This window comes from Odocoileus virginianus, chromosome 18, assembly GCF_023699985.2.
Source record: "Odocoileus virginianus isolate 20LAN1187 ecotype Illinois chromosome 18, Ovbor_1.2, whole genome shotgun sequence".
NCBI classification, from domain to species: domain Eukaryota; kingdom Metazoa; phylum Chordata; class Mammalia; order Artiodactyla; family Cervidae; genus Odocoileus; species Odocoileus virginianus.
This window is the reverse complement of record NC_069691.1, coordinates 35,413,637-35,432,462: the sequence shown is the minus strand read 5'-3', so window position 1 is coordinate 35,432,462 and position 18,826 is coordinate 35,413,637. Positions and strand designations below refer to the sequence as shown.

General features: G+C 34.6%; 1 protein-coding gene across 5 annotated transcripts in view; it reads right to left on the bottom strand.

Annotated features, from left to right (window-relative positions):
- DENND4C (DENN domain containing 4C) overlaps window positions 1-18,826 on the bottom strand; it is a 110,796-nt gene that overhangs the window by 62,780 nt on the left and 29,190 nt on the right. For 4 of the 5 annotated variants that reach the window (XM_020904076.2, XM_070480566.1, XM_070480565.1 and 1 more), the window contains exons 2-10: window positions 16,933-17,254; window positions 15,973-16,225; window positions 14,951-15,020; window positions 12,876-13,045; window positions 9,916-10,154; window positions 8,955-9,021; window positions 7,811-7,869; window positions 6,783-6,927; window positions 3,749-3,924 (exon numbers count right to left, since the gene is read on the bottom strand). In XM_020904076.2, the coding sequence (XP_020759735.2) occupies window positions 3,749-3,924; window positions 6,783-6,927; window positions 7,811-7,869; window positions 8,955-9,021; window positions 9,916-10,154; window positions 12,876-13,045; window positions 14,951-15,020; window positions 15,973-16,225; window positions 16,933-17,237 (1,484 nt within the window). In that variant the 5' untranslated portion in view covers window positions 17,238-17,254. Of the gene's footprint in view, window positions 1-3,748; window positions 3,925-6,782; window positions 6,928-7,810; window positions 7,870-8,954; window positions 9,022-9,915; window positions 10,155-12,875; window positions 13,046-14,950; window positions 15,021-15,972; window positions 16,226-16,932; window positions 17,255-18,826 lie in introns of those variants that run through there. The other variant, XM_070480567.1, reaches the window with a different exon arrangement.

The following is an 18,826-nucleotide window of genomic DNA, read 5'->3' as shown; positions in this document are numbered from 1 at the left end:
CAAAGCTACAGATTTAATACAACCCCCATAAAAATACTCATGACATTTTTCACAGAAATAGAACAAGTAATCCTAAAATTCATGAACAACCACAAACGACCTCAAATTACCAAAGCAATCCTGAGGAGAAAGAACAAAGCTGAAAGCATCACATCCCCGATTTCTACTGCACTACAAAGTTACAGTGATCAAAACAGCAACAGTATATTTTATGTCTGGCAAAACACCAGACACACAGGTCAACTGAACTACACAGAAAGCCCAGAAATAAACCCATGCACCTATAATATATTAATCTATGATAAAGGAGGCAAGATTTACAATGAAGAAAAGACAGTTTTTTCAACAATTGGTGCTGGGAAAACTGGAGGGCTACAGGTAAAACAAATGAGATTAGAACATTCCCTCACACCAAATATCCAAACAAATTCAAAATGGATTAAAGACCTAAATAGATGACCTGAAACCATAAAACTCTAAGAGAAAGAGAACAGACAGGACAACCTTTGATATAAGTCATAGCAGTAATTTTTGGATCACTCCCCTAAGGCAAAATAAATAAAAGCAAAAATAAACAGATGAGAATTAATTAAACTTAAAAGCTTTTGAACAGCAAAGGAAATCATCAACAAATCAAAATGATAACCTATGGAATAGAAGAAAATACCTGCAAATGATATGACCAACAAGGAATTAACACCCAAAACATCTCATACAACTCAGTATCAAAAAAGCAAATAATACAACTCATTATCGGCTCATACAACTTATTATCAAAAAAGCAAACAATGCAATAAAAAAAAAAAGGGCAGAAAGAACTCAAGAGACATTTTTCCAAAGACATACAGATGGCTAACAGGTACATGAAAAGCTGCTCAATATCACCAATTACTACAGAAATGCAAGTCAAAACAATTTTGAGATGTCACCTCACATCTGCCAGAATAGCTATCATCAAAAAGAAGACAAATAACAAATGTTGGCAATGATGTGGAGAAAAGAGGACACTCATACACTGTTGGTAGAAATGTAAATTGGTAGTGGCACTGTGGAAAAATGTATGGCGGTTCCTCAAAAAGCTAAAAATAGAATTACCATAAGACCCAGCAACTCCACTCCTGGGTATATGTCCAGAAAAAAAGAAAACACTAATTTAAAAAGATATATGCACCCCATTATTCATAGCAGCACTATTTACAATTGCCAAAACACAGAAGCAACCCGTGTTCATCAACAGATAAATGAATAAAAATTATTAACAGTCTGGTTCCAAATAGGGTAAGGAGTATGTCAAGGCTATATATTGTCACCCTGCTTATTTAACTTATATGTAGAGTACATCATGAGAAATGTTGGGCTGGATGAAGCACAAGCTGGAATCAAGACCGCCGGGAGAAACAGCAATAACCTCAGATATGCAGATGACACCACCCTTATGGCAGAAAGCAAAGAAGAACTAAAGAGCTTCTTGATGAAAGTGAAAGAGGACAGTGACAAAAATGGCTTAAAACTCAACATTCAGAAAACTAAGATCATGGCATCTGGTCCCATCACTTTATGGCAAATTGATGGGGAAACAATGGAAACAGTGACAGACTTTACCTTGAGGGGCTCCAAAATCACTGCAGATGGTGACTGCAGCCATGAAATTAAAAGACGCTTGCTCCTTGGAAGAAAAGTTATAACCAGCCTAGAGAGCATATTAAAAAGCAGAGACATTACTTTACCAACAAAGGTCTGTCTAGTCAAAGCTATGGTTTTTTCAGTAGTCATGTATGGATCTGAGAGTTGGACTATAAAGAAAGCTGAGTGCAGAAGAATTGCTACTTTTGAACTGTGGGATTGGAGAAGACTCTTGAGAGTCCCTTGGGACTGCAAGGAGATCCAAGCCAGTCCATCCTAACAGAAATCAGTCCTGAATATTCATTGGAAAGACTGATGCTGAAGTTGAAGCTCCAATAGTTTGGCTGCCTGATGCAAAGAACTGACTCACTGGAAAAGATCCTGATGCTGGGAAAGATTGAAGGCAGGAGGAGAAGGGGACGACAGCAGATGAGACAGTTGGATAGCATCATGGACTCAATGGACAATGAGTTTAAGCAAGCTCCAGGAGTTGGTGATGGACAGGAAAGCCTGGCGTGCTGTAGTTCATGGGGTCGCAGAGTTGGACACAACTGAGGGACTGAACTGAACTGATGGACAAAAAAAGAGTGAAATACTAACATTTGCAGCAACATGGATGGTCTAGAGAATATCATGCCTAGTAAAATGGGTCAGACAAAGATAAATACTATGTGCTATCATTTACACGTAGAATCTAAAATACAAAACAAAAAAAAAGGGACAGGAAAACACACTCACATTTACAGAAAACAAACACGGTTACCAGTAGAGAGAAGAAAGGGGAGAAGGGCAAGATAAGGGTATAGGATTAAAAGACACAGACTACTATATACAAAATAAATAAGAAACAAGCATATACTGTATAGCAGGGGTCCTCAACCTCTGGGCCACAGACAGGTACTTTAATGGCAGTATTAGATTAGAAATAAAGTTACAATAAATGTAATGTTGCTCAAACCATCCCCAAACCATTCCACCCACCCCCAGTCCATGCAAAAATTATCTTCCAAGAAACTGGTCCCTGGTACCACCAAGGCTGGGGACCACTGCTGCACAGCACAAAGAATTATAGCCATCAGCTTTTATAACCTCTCCTGGAATATAAGCTATAAAAAGACTACATCACTATGCTATACACCTGAAAATAGTGTAATTTTGTAAATCAACTATACTTCAGTTCTTAAAAAGTAATGAAAGCTCAAATAAATAAACAAACATAGTATGGAGCTACAACAATACCACAACTACAGTTTTCAAAATACAGTGGTAGATTCATTTCAAAATTATTTTTTAAGGTACATCAAATGTTTTCTTCCTTCCTTAAATTATTCTTTGGGTTCACGCAAGCCTATTTTCCCCAACCAATTCGACTGTTGTAACCACTGAAGTCTCACCCCAAATTCTTTCTCTATTCATTTTCTACCAATATCAAACAGGAAAGAATAAAAACACCCCAGGATCTGGAATTTGACACTTACACTAGAGAACTTTCACTATTTACCACTCTTTCCCACTTTGCTGCTCTTGTCATTGGGGATGGGGTGTGGAGGGAGTGCCTAAACATCCATCTAGAACTGGATGGATGAAGCTGCTTTTACGAGTGTGGTACTCTCTCTGAACCCTCAGTTACACCACTGCCATACAAATTTATCACCTCTGTAAACACAAACTGATTGATTTTTAGTATCAATTTCTCTACAATCCCCGTAAAATTCAAATCTTGAACTAAGGAAACAGCATAATATTACCCTATATTGTGATAAGGTCACTATGTTGTGACTTACACATGGATTCTGAATTAAACCTAGACATCGTATTTCTTGAGCTCTGAAAGCAGGGTTTACCCATTTTCTTTTTAAGAATCCATATTATCTTCTGATAAACATAAACATCTCCTGCCTACCATCAACATTATTATCCAATATAAACTATTATAATACTGAACACATTCTTTTTCAAACTATGTAACATTCCAGGATTCTGATACCTGTCCTGATTGAGAATCACTGAAGATGAAGACTCATTAACAACTTTGAAAAGTAGCAATTTGTATATGCTTTCGATGAGCTATAATTACATGTGGAGAAAAATATAAAGGGACATAATACAAAAAGAATCAACTTACAGATATAACATGTTTGTATCCAAGTCAATGCAAACAACATCTTGTGGTGGGTCATGAAGATCAAAGTACCTTGAGTCAACTCCAACTATAAACGGTAAAGGTGCACTGAGCACTGCCGCCAGTGACAGAGGACAAAGGGGAATATATGGGCATTGCCACTGAAATGGAAAGATCATCTGGGAAAAAAGTTTTAAAAAATTAACCAACTTTTAAATTTGCAATAAGAATTATGTAATTAACTAATATTATTGAAAGGGACCGTTAAAAAGCAGTTAAAGTCTAGTTTCTTTCACTTTAAACTTCATTCCAAAATATAAATGACTATAAAACATTACAAGTTAATCCTATAAACCACTGTGATTAAAACCTTTAGGCATGACAATGACCATAAGCACAATTAAAATGCTAACAGCTCTTTGAACGTTAATTCTAATGTCTATAGAAAATCCACATTCCTACTTTATGGAGAAAGTGAGAGAAGGGAAAAAATTGATGGAAATTTTATAAAACAAATTCATGATTTTTAACTGATGCATTTCATCCATCTATTAAATTTCAAGATAACCTCTGATTAAAATTCAACTAAGAACACCAAGAGCTAAACAAAACAAAAAATTTAAACGATTATCTTGGGAATAGTAATAGTCAACTAAAAATTTCAACAAAAAAATCTTCCTAACTGCCCAAATAAACATAAAATGTTCCACTTCAACTAATATTAAAATTTTAATCACTGATGACAAAATCTTTCCTCTATTATAAAAATCTTTGCTATCTTTCAATGTCTAGTTCAATTGTTGCCTTACCCATCATTACTCACCCCAAATAATTACCTATAACATTTACTACCTCTGCCAGTTATTCCAGATGGTTAGATAGAATTGGAATTCTGTCTTCAATCATTTACTTGCTTTCTGGCAATTGAGCACTTAACATGTACCAAAGACTGTTCTACACGATGGGGCTCTAACAGTGTATAAAACAAAGATCAATGCCCTCATGAAGTTTACAGTACAGCATAAGAGTCAGCAAACTTTTTCTGTAAAATATACAGAATATTTTATGGCTTGCAAACCATAATGCATCTGTCACAAATAACTCTGCCTTCATGGATGAAAGCAGAGGAAATATATAAATAAATGGCCTAGGTTCCAGTAAAACATATTTACAAAAAACAAGCGGCAGCCAGGATTTTACTCAAACACCTGGTCTAGCAGGAAGAGAGAAAACAAAAAGACGACATAATAAACAGACTATATGCCATGTGAGAGAGTGCTATGAGAAAAAAAAAAAACAGTAAAGCCAAGTAAAAGGTACTAGAGTTTAGAACAGTAGAGAGGAAAGAGGGAAAGTAGGCTATAGAAACAGGCCAAAGCAGGTAGGCCTCATTAAGAAAGAGACACTGGGCTGAACTTGAAGGTGGTAAGGGATTTAGTCAAGGGGATATCTAGGAGAACAGCACTTTGAAGAAAAGGAACAGCCAGGGCAAAGACTGTATGGTGTGAGGACTGCCTAATATGCTCCAGGGGCAGCAACAGGCGGAGCAGAGTGAGCAAAAGGCAGAGAAGTCGAAAATGAGATCAGAGAGCAGAGGGACAGAACTGCTTGCAAAAGACCTTGCAAGGACTCCAGATTTCCTCCAGAAAAACTGACCATCTTCCATTCAACAAAAGGTATGTTATACCTCCAACTATGTAAGAAATTTCAGAATAAAACTACTGAACAACAAAATACAACATCCTTATTTTCATCTTTGACTTTCACAGCACAATCAAAAATACAGTCAATTTCACAAAAATATTCACTGGCTCCACCAATTCTTGCTACAAGGCTCCATACTCTTCAATATTTTTTGATATCAAAATCATTCTCCTTTTGCAGAATTTATCCTGTCACCATTCTTTTCTATTTTCTTCTCTTTAAATGCTAAGTTGCCTTACTATCAAATCCTCATTTATCAACAGCCTTGCAAGCAACATCGGTTACATAAATTTCAAGCAATCTTGCATTTTAATAAGATTTCCAAGTTCACATTGCAAGAGACTAAACTACAAAAGATTCAGACAGAGGGCAGTAGATAATCCCTAAAGTTTTATAGGAAGGAATATTTGAGTGGGAACTTTCTAAAACTAGTCAGTTCATTAACAAATATTTTCACATTATAACTACTTTTGCTTTCACATGCAACTGGGGAGGTTTGGAATAATTAGTATATAACTAGGATCTTTGTCCCCCATGAACCATCTCAAATAGCTATTAGTGTTTTCAGTCCTAGCAGCATTTCTTTGACCAGATTAAGATCTTGGAGACATACCCCATTTGTCATTCAGCAAGTATTTACTGAGTGTTTACTCCATGCTATTTAACTGTAATAAGTGCTGAGGACACAGGAGTGGAAAAGAGACCTAGATCCTTACCTCCATGTCAGTAAAATGGGGAAGGGAAGAGAAGAGCGTCAACTATTTTAAATTAAACAAATAATGGAAGATAGAGAAATGGAACATCCAAAATTCAACACTATGGACCTATAAAGCCCTAATGATCAGACCTCTTTCTAATTGCAATGGGATGCCATCAAGAGGTTTTAAAACAGGAGGGGACTTGAATTTTTATTTATGCTTTTCACAATAGCAAAGCATTTGTACATTGTTCAATTTTACAATCACCTAGATTTTCCTGTATGTTACTGGCCCACAATGATTAAAGGTTCAAATTGGGAGAAAGTCATGCCCACAATTTTAGGGCACCTGAAACTGACTAGAGCTTCTCATTTAACACAGTGAACTTCATTCACAAGTTCTAGTTTTATGTAATCATATAACTTCTCTGAAGAACTCCAAGATATGAAAAATTAGAAACTGAAATTTTCTCTCAATACAAATTATTTTTTCTTTATATTATCTCTTTGCCACTCGATTACATTTATGTTAAACACTTAGTGGTAATTTCAAAGTTGCTTTCACTGAAGGAAATCTCCCTTCAGAGTAAAAATTCTCTCAAGAATTCTGTACTAAAAAGAAAATTCTATACTTACAGCAACAACAGCTTCAGCTACCCCAGTCAACACAGCTGGCCTCAGAGAATGCAGCAAGATCTTACTCTCGAGTAAAACAAAGAGCAGCAGCGTTGCACAATTCTCAGGACCCAGGTTCATTAACAAGGTGCTAAAATTCGCTCCACTAGAAAAGGAGAGAAAAGATTATCAACTATTTCACCAAAAGGTGTTAAGCTTTGCTTATTATTTTCTGAATATTAATAAATTGAGAATATAATATTAACCTCAAGTCCTGATTTAGTCATCACTGCAAACTAGCAAAGTTAATGAGATGGTGTAACAGAATGATTCAAACTCATCCTTCGGAAACAAAGGGGGCATTTATCAGGAAAGATCTCCCTAAAGAACAGCCATTTGAGCTGAGCTCAAAAGAAAGAAGGTAGAGGCTGGTGGGGAGACAACATCTGCAAAGTTCCTGAGGCAAGAAAAACCATCTGCCATGTTCAAGGAATAAACATATTGTGACTAAAGCATAGGAAAGGAAGAGGTAAATACAGTAAGAGACTATGCCCCAAATAAAAATATTTGCATTCTCCAACAATTTTATATTAGCATTCTCAAAAAGGCACACTGCAGTGTGAATAAAAAACTGGAAAACAAGAGCAAAAGGGCGCCAGTTAAGAGGTTCATAACGAAACAGTTCATGTGAAAGGCCGTGCAGAGCCTGGACCAGCAATGCAGATGAAGAGAAGCTAATAGATTCAAGGCATTTTAGGAGGTAAAGGCAGTTCACCTGAAGTATTCAGTAATAAACTGGATATGGGGAGGGGAGACGAGAGGAAGAGGGAGATACTCCCTACATCCATCTGATCTTGCAACTCTCTTTAAATGGTTCATTTTTAAAATGGTGAATGACCCCTACCATCCAACCAGCTATCAAACTTTGAAACATTAAGGTTATCCTCCATTTGTAAAAACAGCACAGCTCTATCATACTAGCTCTTAAAATATATTAAAGCATTCTGATCCAAGTGAATAAATGTATTATTTTATATACCAGTAATTACCTTAGTGGTAAAGGTGTAGAAACTGGTTGTGATAATATTAATGCATCGTGGACTGACAGCTTAAAAAAAGAAAAAAAAAAGATAAATTAACGAAGCCAAATCTGAAACCTAAATATTTATATCAAGGGTAAAATGGAAAACCATCTAATATGCAGACTGATACAGTTTTGGAACCATGTACTAAAATATAAAACAACAGCTATATTTACTTAGAAGTATATAGTTCTTTATAATTAAATGATTAAATCAAATGAATTTTGATTCAGTTAGCCAATTAAAATACACCTGTTTAAAAAAAGTAACTGCTTTTTAAAAGCCTTACGTATATTTACTCTGTATTTGGCAACTACTTAATATGTATTAATACTCGCTGAACTAAAATACATTCTACCTAAGTAAATAAATAAATAAAATAAAACACATTCAAGATTAACAATACCTGACTATCCTATATAAGGTTGGTAACTATCCTAGAAAAAATGTTTAAATAGCTTGCCTCTACTCAACGTGCCAGTCTACACACTGTTATCGGTCTAGAAAGAAATAGTATATAGAGAGAAAGTGATTTAGAAACTTTTATGGCAATTTGACATTGCTCTCATATCCAATTACATTATCAGTGAACTCATGTCTCTGGACAGGGTACAGACCTGTTCATGTCTATACTGACTGCTTATGTCATAAGCTATATGCTTATATAGGTCTGCCATTGACTGGAAATAAAAAAGAAACTGGTCCTTTAACAAAGACAGTTTGAAGAGCACTATTACAGACAACTGTACTTAATGCCCTCCAACCATAACTGATTACACATTTAATATTTATTAAGTCACTCTGATATTAAAAACTTGCCCTCAACGTAATTCTTGGTTTTATGTTACTAAAATCAGCAACATAAATTTAGGCCACAAATGGACCAATGATGATGTCATGAACAAGTATTATAATTATCCCAATTCTGTATACCCTAAATTCAAAAAAATAGTACAAAAGAGTATTCGCTAAAGATACAAAATATAAGAATTCAAGGACTTAATGAATGCATCTTGCTCCACCTCAAACCCAAAGGGCCATAGAGTCCACACTGCAATGACTGGAGTGAACATATGCTGCTCTCCCCTCAAACATACTCTTTTTTGATTACCTGTACCAGGATTCTTGGTCTCTGAGGTGAAGGAAAAGGGATGTTTTGCATAAAATGTGAAATGTGCCTAGAAAAAAATTTTGAAATAAAGACAATTACTTTTCTAAAATACTTCATGGGTTTTAACAGATCTTAAATATAATTTATCATCCCTGATTTGACAAAGTCACTTACCTAAAACTTAATAAACAAAAGTCAATGTGCCATTAGAAGTCAGGAAAGATGTGATTTTTAAAAGACAGTGACTCCACATCTATTTTTCTGGTTTCGAAACATTTCCATGACAAAGAAAATTACAAATTGAAGGGAAAACATTTAGCAGTCAGTCAACACTAAAATCAAAACCTTACTTTAGTATCAATCAAAGAAAGTGACAGTGAAGCCCCTCGTCCTGTCCAACTCTTTTCGACCCCACGGACAGTAGCCTACCAGGCTTCTCTGTCCATGGGATTTTCCCAATAAGAATAATGGAGTGGGTTGCCATTTCCTTCTCCAGGGGATCTGCCCAACCCAGGGATCAAACCTGGGTCTCCCACATTGTAGTCAGACACTTTTACCATCTGAGCCACCAGGGAAGTCTCAATTACCTCACCCTTAACTTCTACATCAGTTTAGAGATGTTTTAACTTGAAATGGTCATTTGGATTGGCTGGGGTATGTGTGCATCAACAGCTATTTTTCTCTTGGTTATTTGAGAATGAGCATGAAGAACACACACAATGCAATGTGTATGTTTCTTCCTTAGCTGAATTCTCACATTTTTATGTGATCATTCTCACCACCACTCCTCAGTTCTAAATTTGAAGTCATGGATTCTGTGAAGAAGCGAGCAAGTGAAAAGTAGGATGACTGTGATTCTCCTTCCCTTTCAACTCTTTACGCTTAAAGTTAAGTAAACAATGAAATGTACATATATACATCCAATTTTTCCATCAGACACCCTTCAAATCATTATACATACTTCTCAATGGGAAGAGGATGTGGTCCAGACACAGAAAGTTTGTAGATAAACATGAGAAATTTTCTAAAAGCTTCAAAAAAAGGCCAGTGCGAGAGTAAACAAATGCATTTGTTCGAATTGATGGATTTAGAGACCATTTTCCTCTCCACAGGCGTCAACAGGCCCAGCTGCATAAGCTGTTTTTCTGTTAGAAGTTCTCGAGAATAAGGCTCATAAAACTGGATTGCAGCTCCATATACCTACAGAGTAAAAGAATTTCATGATAAAATTTGAGTGTTTTTTAAAACTTAATTTCTCTCTTTCTCTATTCCAAAAGAACTGTTTTCTTAGAGTACATATGACAGATAAAATGGAAAAGAAAAAAAAAATCTCAAGCATTGCTGATGGGAATATTAAATGGTTGCATCTATGGTGGAAAACAGTTGGCAGCTCCTCCAAAAGTTAAACAATTACCATATGATTCATCTACGTATATACCCAAAACAATCGAAAGCAGGGACTGAAACAAATATTTGTACACCAATGTTCATAGCGGCATTATTCACAATAACCAAAAAAATGGAAACCACCCAAACGTCCACCAACAAATGAACAGATACACAAAATGTGGTACAGTCGTCCTTCAGTATTCAAGGGTGGTCAATTCCAGAACCCCCCGCGGATACCAAGATCCATCAATGCTCAAGTTCCTTATACAAAATGTACAAGTAGTACAATCAGCCCTGCATATCCACAGGTTTGGCATCCACAGATACAGTGGGCTGACTGCATCTACACTCACATACAGTCATATACTCATGTATTATTCACCCCTAACAAGGAATCAAATTCTGAAAAATACTGCAACATAGACAAACCTTGACAACATTATGCTAAGTGAAACAAGCCAGAGACAGGAAAACAAATATTATATGATTCCGTTTATATACGCTACCTAGAATAGACAAACTGGTAGAGACAGATAGTAGAAAAGAGGGACATACGGTAGGATTAGAAGCAGCTTCTGTTTCAAGTGATGAGAAAGTTCTGAAAACGGACAAGTGATACTTTTATAAGTCTTATAACTGAAAACAGATAAGTGACACTTTTATAAATCTTCTAACACTATATATATGTGTGTGTATGTATATACATGTGTGTATATGTCATATATATGTCTGTGTGAATTATATTTACCCTTGAATTTACAAATACAAACAACACTCTCAGATACAATTATTTCAAAGTCATCTCAAGGGTTTTTAACAAGCAATATGACAAAAGTATCTCAAAGAGGCTCTGTTGTTCTCTACTAGTCAAGGCATATTCAGTAACTCAAGTGTTTGAAGATCTTTAAAAATTCATTTATATTTACTGCTTCCAAAGTGAGAAACTATAAATGATTATTAAGCTAGAGATTTAGCTTACTTGTAAGCAATCCAGTCAATATAGTATTGGCCTTCATTCACCGAGAATTTTACTATGTCAGACACTGTGCTGGACACTTAACCTCAGTTAATCATCTTACAGTGGTTGAAAACATGAAGGCTGCTCACGGACACAGATGCATTTTTGTTTGCTTCACAAAAGTCAGCCTCTGTCAGTTACACTTTTCAATAAAACTGAGTATTCTATCAAATATATCCTATGAAAGCTTTCAATTTTTAAATTTCTACTAGATCTGTAGCATTATTTACTTTTTATTTCCTAATGTTTTTGCCATTTCTTTTTTATTTTAAATGATTACTCTTTGTCATTATTACTGTTTATACAGGTTTTGAGTTTTTGGAACCTACAAATGCACATGTGCTTTGGAGAATATATACATTCATTTCTCCTGGGATATGCTCAGGTGTATAACTGTTGGGCCACAGAGTTATCTCTTATCCTGTTGACAACGTAGAGGTTGTTTAAATATTCTGAATACAAGACCCTTGTGGAACACATACTGTATCACATTACTTTCTCCTTTTCCATCTTTTTTTTTTCCTTTTTCACCTTCTTAATGGTACCTTTGAATGAACAGGTGTCCTTAATTTCAATAAGGTCCTATTATTCACCTTTTCTTTCATGGCTACTGCTATGTCTTTCCTTTCTGGATACTTTTTGTCTTTGGTATTTGATGGTTTTATTATAACATGAAATAAGTGGTTATATATATATATATATATATATATATATATATTTTTTTTTTTTTCTCCTTAAGATTCAGAGTACATCTTTAACCTGAAAACTCAATTTTTCATCAACCCTGGAAAACTCTCAATCAACCATTAGCTCTTAAAATGCTGCCTGTACTCTTTCTAATCTCTCCTTCTGGATTATTAAGTATCTATTGGTCTTTTTGATTCTATTCTCTACATTTTTAAATTCCTTCTATGTTTTCCTGTGCCACATTTGAGGTAACTTACTTTCCACTTCATTAATTCTTCCTTCATGCATGACTTACCTGCTGTTTAAGCCACTGATTAAATTTTTAGTTTTAAGGATTATATTTTTCATTTCTAGACACTTCTTTCTCCAACCTGTCTATTCAGTTTTCAAAATATCATGTTCTTTCTTTGATGTGTTGAGCTTCTCTCTTAGGTCTTGAATATTTCAACTATATATTCAATTTATAATATCTTTGATATTATCATTCTATCATTTCAATATCTTAAAGGTATAATCCAGGTTTGAGTCTTATTGATTCTTCCTATGGTACCTATGTCTTCTATCTTTTACTAGAATCTTGAGTCCTGGGTGTTGGCTGTTATCTCTCCAGAGACTTTATATTTGCTCCTAAGAACACTCGAGTGGTATCAGTATCCTGATTCCAATTTTCATGTTGACTTCTCACTTTGGGCATTATGGTACAAAATTTAAATAAAAAATGTATTGTGTCTGAATAGGATCCTAACTTTCAATAAGACATCTCACATTAAACAGTCTGTGGATTAAGAACATGAGCAAAACTAGTTTAATAAAAGGAAAACATATACCTTTTCAGCAGAAGAAGCTGTGAGAACAAAAGTTGAGAAAACTGGTAGTGGGTATTTGCTTTGGGGATCCCAACATTCAATAGTAGCTCCCATCGGAAGGCAGAAGAGAGGGACACATTCTGAGAGTGGAAATGACTCATAGTCTTCTTCTGGATATCTAAAAATTAAACCTTTTGGAGAAAGAAGATAATGATAATTTATTTATCCATTGATTCCTTATTTTACTTATTCTTTTTACTTTTCATTCTTTGGCTGCACTGCACAACTTGTGGGGTCTCAGTTCCCGGGTCAGGGAGTCAACCCAGGCCCATAGCAGTGCAAGCGCAGAGTCCTAACCACTGCACTACCAGGCAACGTGACAATTTTTTTTAAACTGTTACTTTTAAATAGTTATTAATATGTAAGACATATTAATAGGACATTTTAATAGCAAATTTTATATGTGAAATATTTATGTGTAAAATTTCAAGATCAATTTTTTTCTTGCCATATCAGAAATGAGAATAACAAATTTAACATCTATTTTTACTCATGGATTTAGAGTTCACTATAATATTAAAATGTATTAAATATACTAGTTAAAATTCTATTTAACAGAACCATTAATTTATTTTTCCTGCATCCTGCCAACATCTTAGAGAATGCAAGAAACATTCAGGGAAATTTACCAACTATTTCAGTTAGCCTCCTATAAAAAAAAAATAATAAACTCAGGGAAGGGATAGTATTGCTAAGGCAGCAGAAATTATCTTAGCCCCTAAACTTATTTTGAATGAGCAGCAGTGTAAAATGAATGCAAGATGAAAAGTAAATGAGATAGAAACTCTCGTGACTAAGTACAAAGTATGAGAGATCAAGGGAGCAGGAGGAGGAGGGCACTCTCAGAAGCCTGACAAAGCCTCCTCAGAATAAAACAGCTACATGGCGTCTCTAAACCTCTAATACGCAGACACTTCTAGGTTAAACATTTGAAAATCAGTAGCTGAATTTTAAGTCCAAATTCAGTCTCCAAAACTCTTTATTCTAATATGTATGTCTTATATCAAATGCCTGAAGAGTTTCACAAAATTTGTTTCTATAAGTTAATTCTGTAAGTTTAAGTGACACTTAACACCTCAAAAAAAAATTTTTTAAGGAAACCACATATAATCAACACACTGCAGCAATAGTAACAGTATTACATTTTAAAGTGATACTGAAATTTATAACTGTCAGTTGCTGCCTTTATTTTCATATTATAAATTAAATGGTTTGATTCATTAATATGGATGTCTTTATGAGGACAATTAAGATTTCTCATATATGGATCTGCCTGACTTCCCTGAAGTAAAACCTTATTCCAAAAATTGTGCATGACAAAAAGTAATGACACTGCTTCTTTTCACCAAGAAGTATTCCAGTTATCTCTTCTATTTATAGCTGGAGCATACCTGTATTTTCAGTTTTTATCCCACCATACCGGTGGGATGAAGAGGTCACACTTAAATCTTTACAGCCCTTGACACTTTATTGTGCAGTAAGAATGTGACGATAGATTTCTCAAACACTTCATGGCAGAAAAGGTTCTCAGGCCCTCCTCTCTTCCATATAGCTGATTCTTTGCAACAAGGGAAAAAGGAAGCAAGTCCACCTCTCATGGCAAGTAACATGTGGTTTCAAATCAGACACACAGAGATAAGAGAAGGAGATATATAAGAAGCAAAGATGCAGTTTGATACCTTTCTGATTGTCAAAATATAAAAAGGTCAGAGAGTATGCATTTTCCACTCAACTATTAAATCTATTAGAGTAGACTAACAGCTTGAATGTTTATTCCACAAATGCTTGTTCGGAATAAAATTTTCTGTTCAATTAACAGTGTATTTTTGTTGGTAAGGGGTAATATTAATATATCCTGTAGTATGAACTTAAGAAAACGTAATGTCTTTATATGCTAAAGTTATAATTAACTCAATTTATGAATAGATCAGTTCCACAAACTATATAAGGGAGCAAACACTGTCTCTTCTAACCAAATGTTAGTGTGTAACAATTCCTATAGTAATAGAAACATTTTTTTTTCCAAATTTACTTACCAGCTTTATATGCTATAGCATTAGAAGCAGGCACAGACTTCTTATAACACAGAAACACACTGGAACCCCACTGTAAAATATAAATTAGGTTTTAAAAAGACAAAAGAGTGAAAATCAATTGATTTTGTCGAATGTCTTCTAAAGATTTTGATTATTTCTTCAGGGAAGTCTATTTAAAACATGTTTATCAAACAGACTATATAGTATACAATATAACAAAGCATGAGATGGAAAACACTAAAAGAAAAGGCGTAATAAAAAAACATTGCCACAAAAATTAAACTGATGTGAGGTTTGTTTCAAAAAGTTCAGAACTCTGTAATCATGCAGAGGCTGCCTCTATTTGAAAGAAACAGCACAAAATGGAGGGGATGCTGAGCCCAAACTAGGGAAGACTGGGGCCACTAGAGGCTATGAAGTCATTATCTCCAGAGTCAAACTGGTCTTGACAAACAGCCTTGGGTACATCGGTCAGCTCTGACTGTATCATTTAGGCTTTCAGTCTGATTTAAAATATTTTTCAAAATAAACATAACATAAACACAACTCAAAAGAAACATAACTTTAGGGTCATAAAAAACTATAAATCCAATGCCTATGTTGTATTTTTCTTTTTCACTACAACCCTTTTAAAATAAGGATGAAAACTACAATATCTAAGATAATTGAATAAATATAAGCAGTATTCTCAACCCAGTCTCCCTGAAGTTGTCCTTGAAGACAACACTGAAACCCAAAAGCTAGTAAAATCTGTACATTAGTGTGATGTATTAGCACATACCAAGGGAAAAAAAAGTCCCTTACTTCAGGTATCTATTTTCTGGATGAAATTATTCTAAAACATCAGATAGCTAAGGATTTTTTAAGTTACAATGAACCATGAAAATTAGAAGGCTAAATTTTTTTTTTTAAATCATGACAATATAAACTGAGAGTAAATAATCAGCCAAATGATAAAGAAGAATCCAAAAAATTTTTCTTAATTTTCATATGAAATTTCAGAAATGAAACTTTATTCTTACCATTCCACAATTTAAGTTTTTATCAACTTTGCAGAAAGTATGGGGAGGGGTTTCTCCCTTACTGGTTACAATAACACAGATGTCAGTTACAGCCAAAGAATTCTGGGGCCGAATTAAAGGAGCCCTTCGATAAGTGATAAAGATTCTTTGTGAAGTAGTGGAACTATTGTTGACATTGGCACAGCGACCATAGGGTGTGGCTTGGATCACTTCACATCCTGGAATAAGCCTTTCTTTCCCATCATATAAAACTCTGTATGGGAGGGAAGAAAAAATATTGACAAGTAAACTTATGTCAGGTTAACACTAGTTTTTTCTCCTTGATAACAAAATACATTTTTTTTTTTGGTCTCCCCTGTTGTTTCCCAAAACTTAATCACTAACCAAAACTAAAATTATTACTTTGGGAATTATAAATCTCTTAACTACTATTTTTTAATATTTAGAACACAATTTCAGAAGTGTATATGATCAAACAATTTTTTTTTAATTGCTTATTATAAGAAACATGAAACAAAAGACAGGCACTACGCCAACCATCCTCAGGTCAATTCTTATAAGTTTTATCTAATATTCAGATGTTTTCACAAAACTTACTTTCAAAATTCTCCTCAAAATTTTCCCTCATCACATACCCTAACTAGCTCCTTAAAAATATACTTTCACTATAGCTTTTTGTTCTTTTATGTTTAGTAAACTTACCTATCAGGTACAAACAGAAATGAAATCGCATTTCAGGCTCTAATGCCTTCATTTCAATATTCTTTTGAAAGGAAATAATCTAATGACTCAGTACAATGCAGAGAAATTCAGTAAGGATGGACAGAAGTATGTACTATCTTAGTACACTTGATCTTGAAGTAACAAATAATAGAACCATCAGGGATTTTAAAATTTCTATTCCTGTGCACCTTAAATAAATTATATTCCCTTCACTACAGCAAAAGAAAGTCACCATACCCAATGTCAGTAAGGGGTGGTTTCTCTCTTCCTCTCTTGTAACAGAGAAACAGTTCTGGGCTTTTCAGACTTCCATAGTTCAAGTTTGCCTGGAGACCGGATGGAGTGACTTCAACACAGGTGTAACCTTCAGGTACTGTTTCCCCAGATGATTTGTTAATAACTGCAATGTCTGTAATTGGAGCTTTAGGTCCAGTTGACTTAGTATCTAAACGATTTATTTCTTGATCCAGAAGAGTAGATGTATCAGTGAGACCTGCCACAACAAAGTAATCCACCACTCTGGGCCCTTTGTTTTCTATCATGGCTGCTACTAGATTTCCTGGGAGAGAGAGAGAGAGAAAAAAAAAAAATACATCGATTAAATGAAATGCCTTACCCTAATTCACTAAATTAAAATATTCCTGAGTTAACAATAATTAACCAGCATACTTCCCAGTTGGATTTACAAACTGTTGTCATTCTGTAGAAGAAGCTTGTTATGATAGCATTTAATCAATTTTTACCTCCTACAGAGTAGACGTTTACAGCATGAATTCATTTGTAAGACAACTATGATTCTATCATATGCCTAAGGCCCTGTTAAGGATAATCAAACTATCGGAAGTAGGCCTTGGTGCTTTCCTTTCAGCAAAATGCATACCCACAAACACGAACAAAATGCATACTATTTTTAAAAAAATCATTCTAAGTTACAGAATTCTTAGAGCTAAACTTTACATTTAAACAAATGAATTGAGTTCATCATGAATTATTCAAGGTCTAACAGGAAAAAAATAAAGATACTAGTAATAAATATAATTGGGCACCCCTGGTGGCTCAGTGGTAAAGAACCCTCCTGCAATGCAAGAGACACAGGTTCAATCCCTGTGTGGGGAAGAGTCCATGGAAAAGGAAATGGCAACCCACCCCAGTGTTTTTGCCTGGGAAATCTCATGGACAGAGTCATGAGAGTCACAAAGAGTTGGACAGGACGTAGCAACTGAACAACAACAAAAGGCAATAAAAATAATTAAACCAGCCTCTTCATTCATCAGGAATATGCCGTACAGTTAAAAAACTGAGTAAACATTGGGTAAACTGAGAGTGTTTAAGGGTCAAAACTAAGTGTGTTTAGGGGTCATTAACTATTTCAGATATAAATACCAGATACAGCATAAAAAAAATAACCAAAGAAGACAAAATTATACAAAACACATATTAAGACAGGTAATATATGGTAGAAATCTAGAGAACATAAATGCTGAGTCAAGATTTCTATTATCTTTAGACTCAGCAACACTAAAAATAAAGTTAAGCTTCTGAGATCTTAAATATTTCTATGGATTTTATGTTTTCTTAAAAAAACTTTATTAAGGTATAATTTACATACAATAAAATGTACATATTTAAAGTGTACAATTTGATAAGTTTTCACAAATGTATACACCCATGAAACCATATCACAAATCAATACAAAGAATACATTCATTGACATCCAAAATGCTCTTGTACCCCTTCATCATCCCTCCCTCCCCAGACAATGAGTGACCTGCTTTGTGTCATTATAGATTACTTTCTAGAATTGATATACATCAAACCATACAGTGTATTCTTTTTTGGTCTGGATTCTTTCACTCATTTATGTAATTATTGTGAGATTCATCCATGTTACTATTTATAAACAGTTCATTCCTTTTTATTGCTGAGCAGTATTCCCCTGGTAGGCTATAGTCTGTGGGGTCGAAAAGTGTCAGACACGGCTTACCAACTAAACAATTAACAACAATTCCATGTCTGAATATAGCACAAGATGTTTATCCATTCACCTATATTAATAAACATATGGGCTATTTTCAGCTTGGAGCTATTATTTATATAAAGAAAGCTTACATGAATATTCATGTACAAGCCT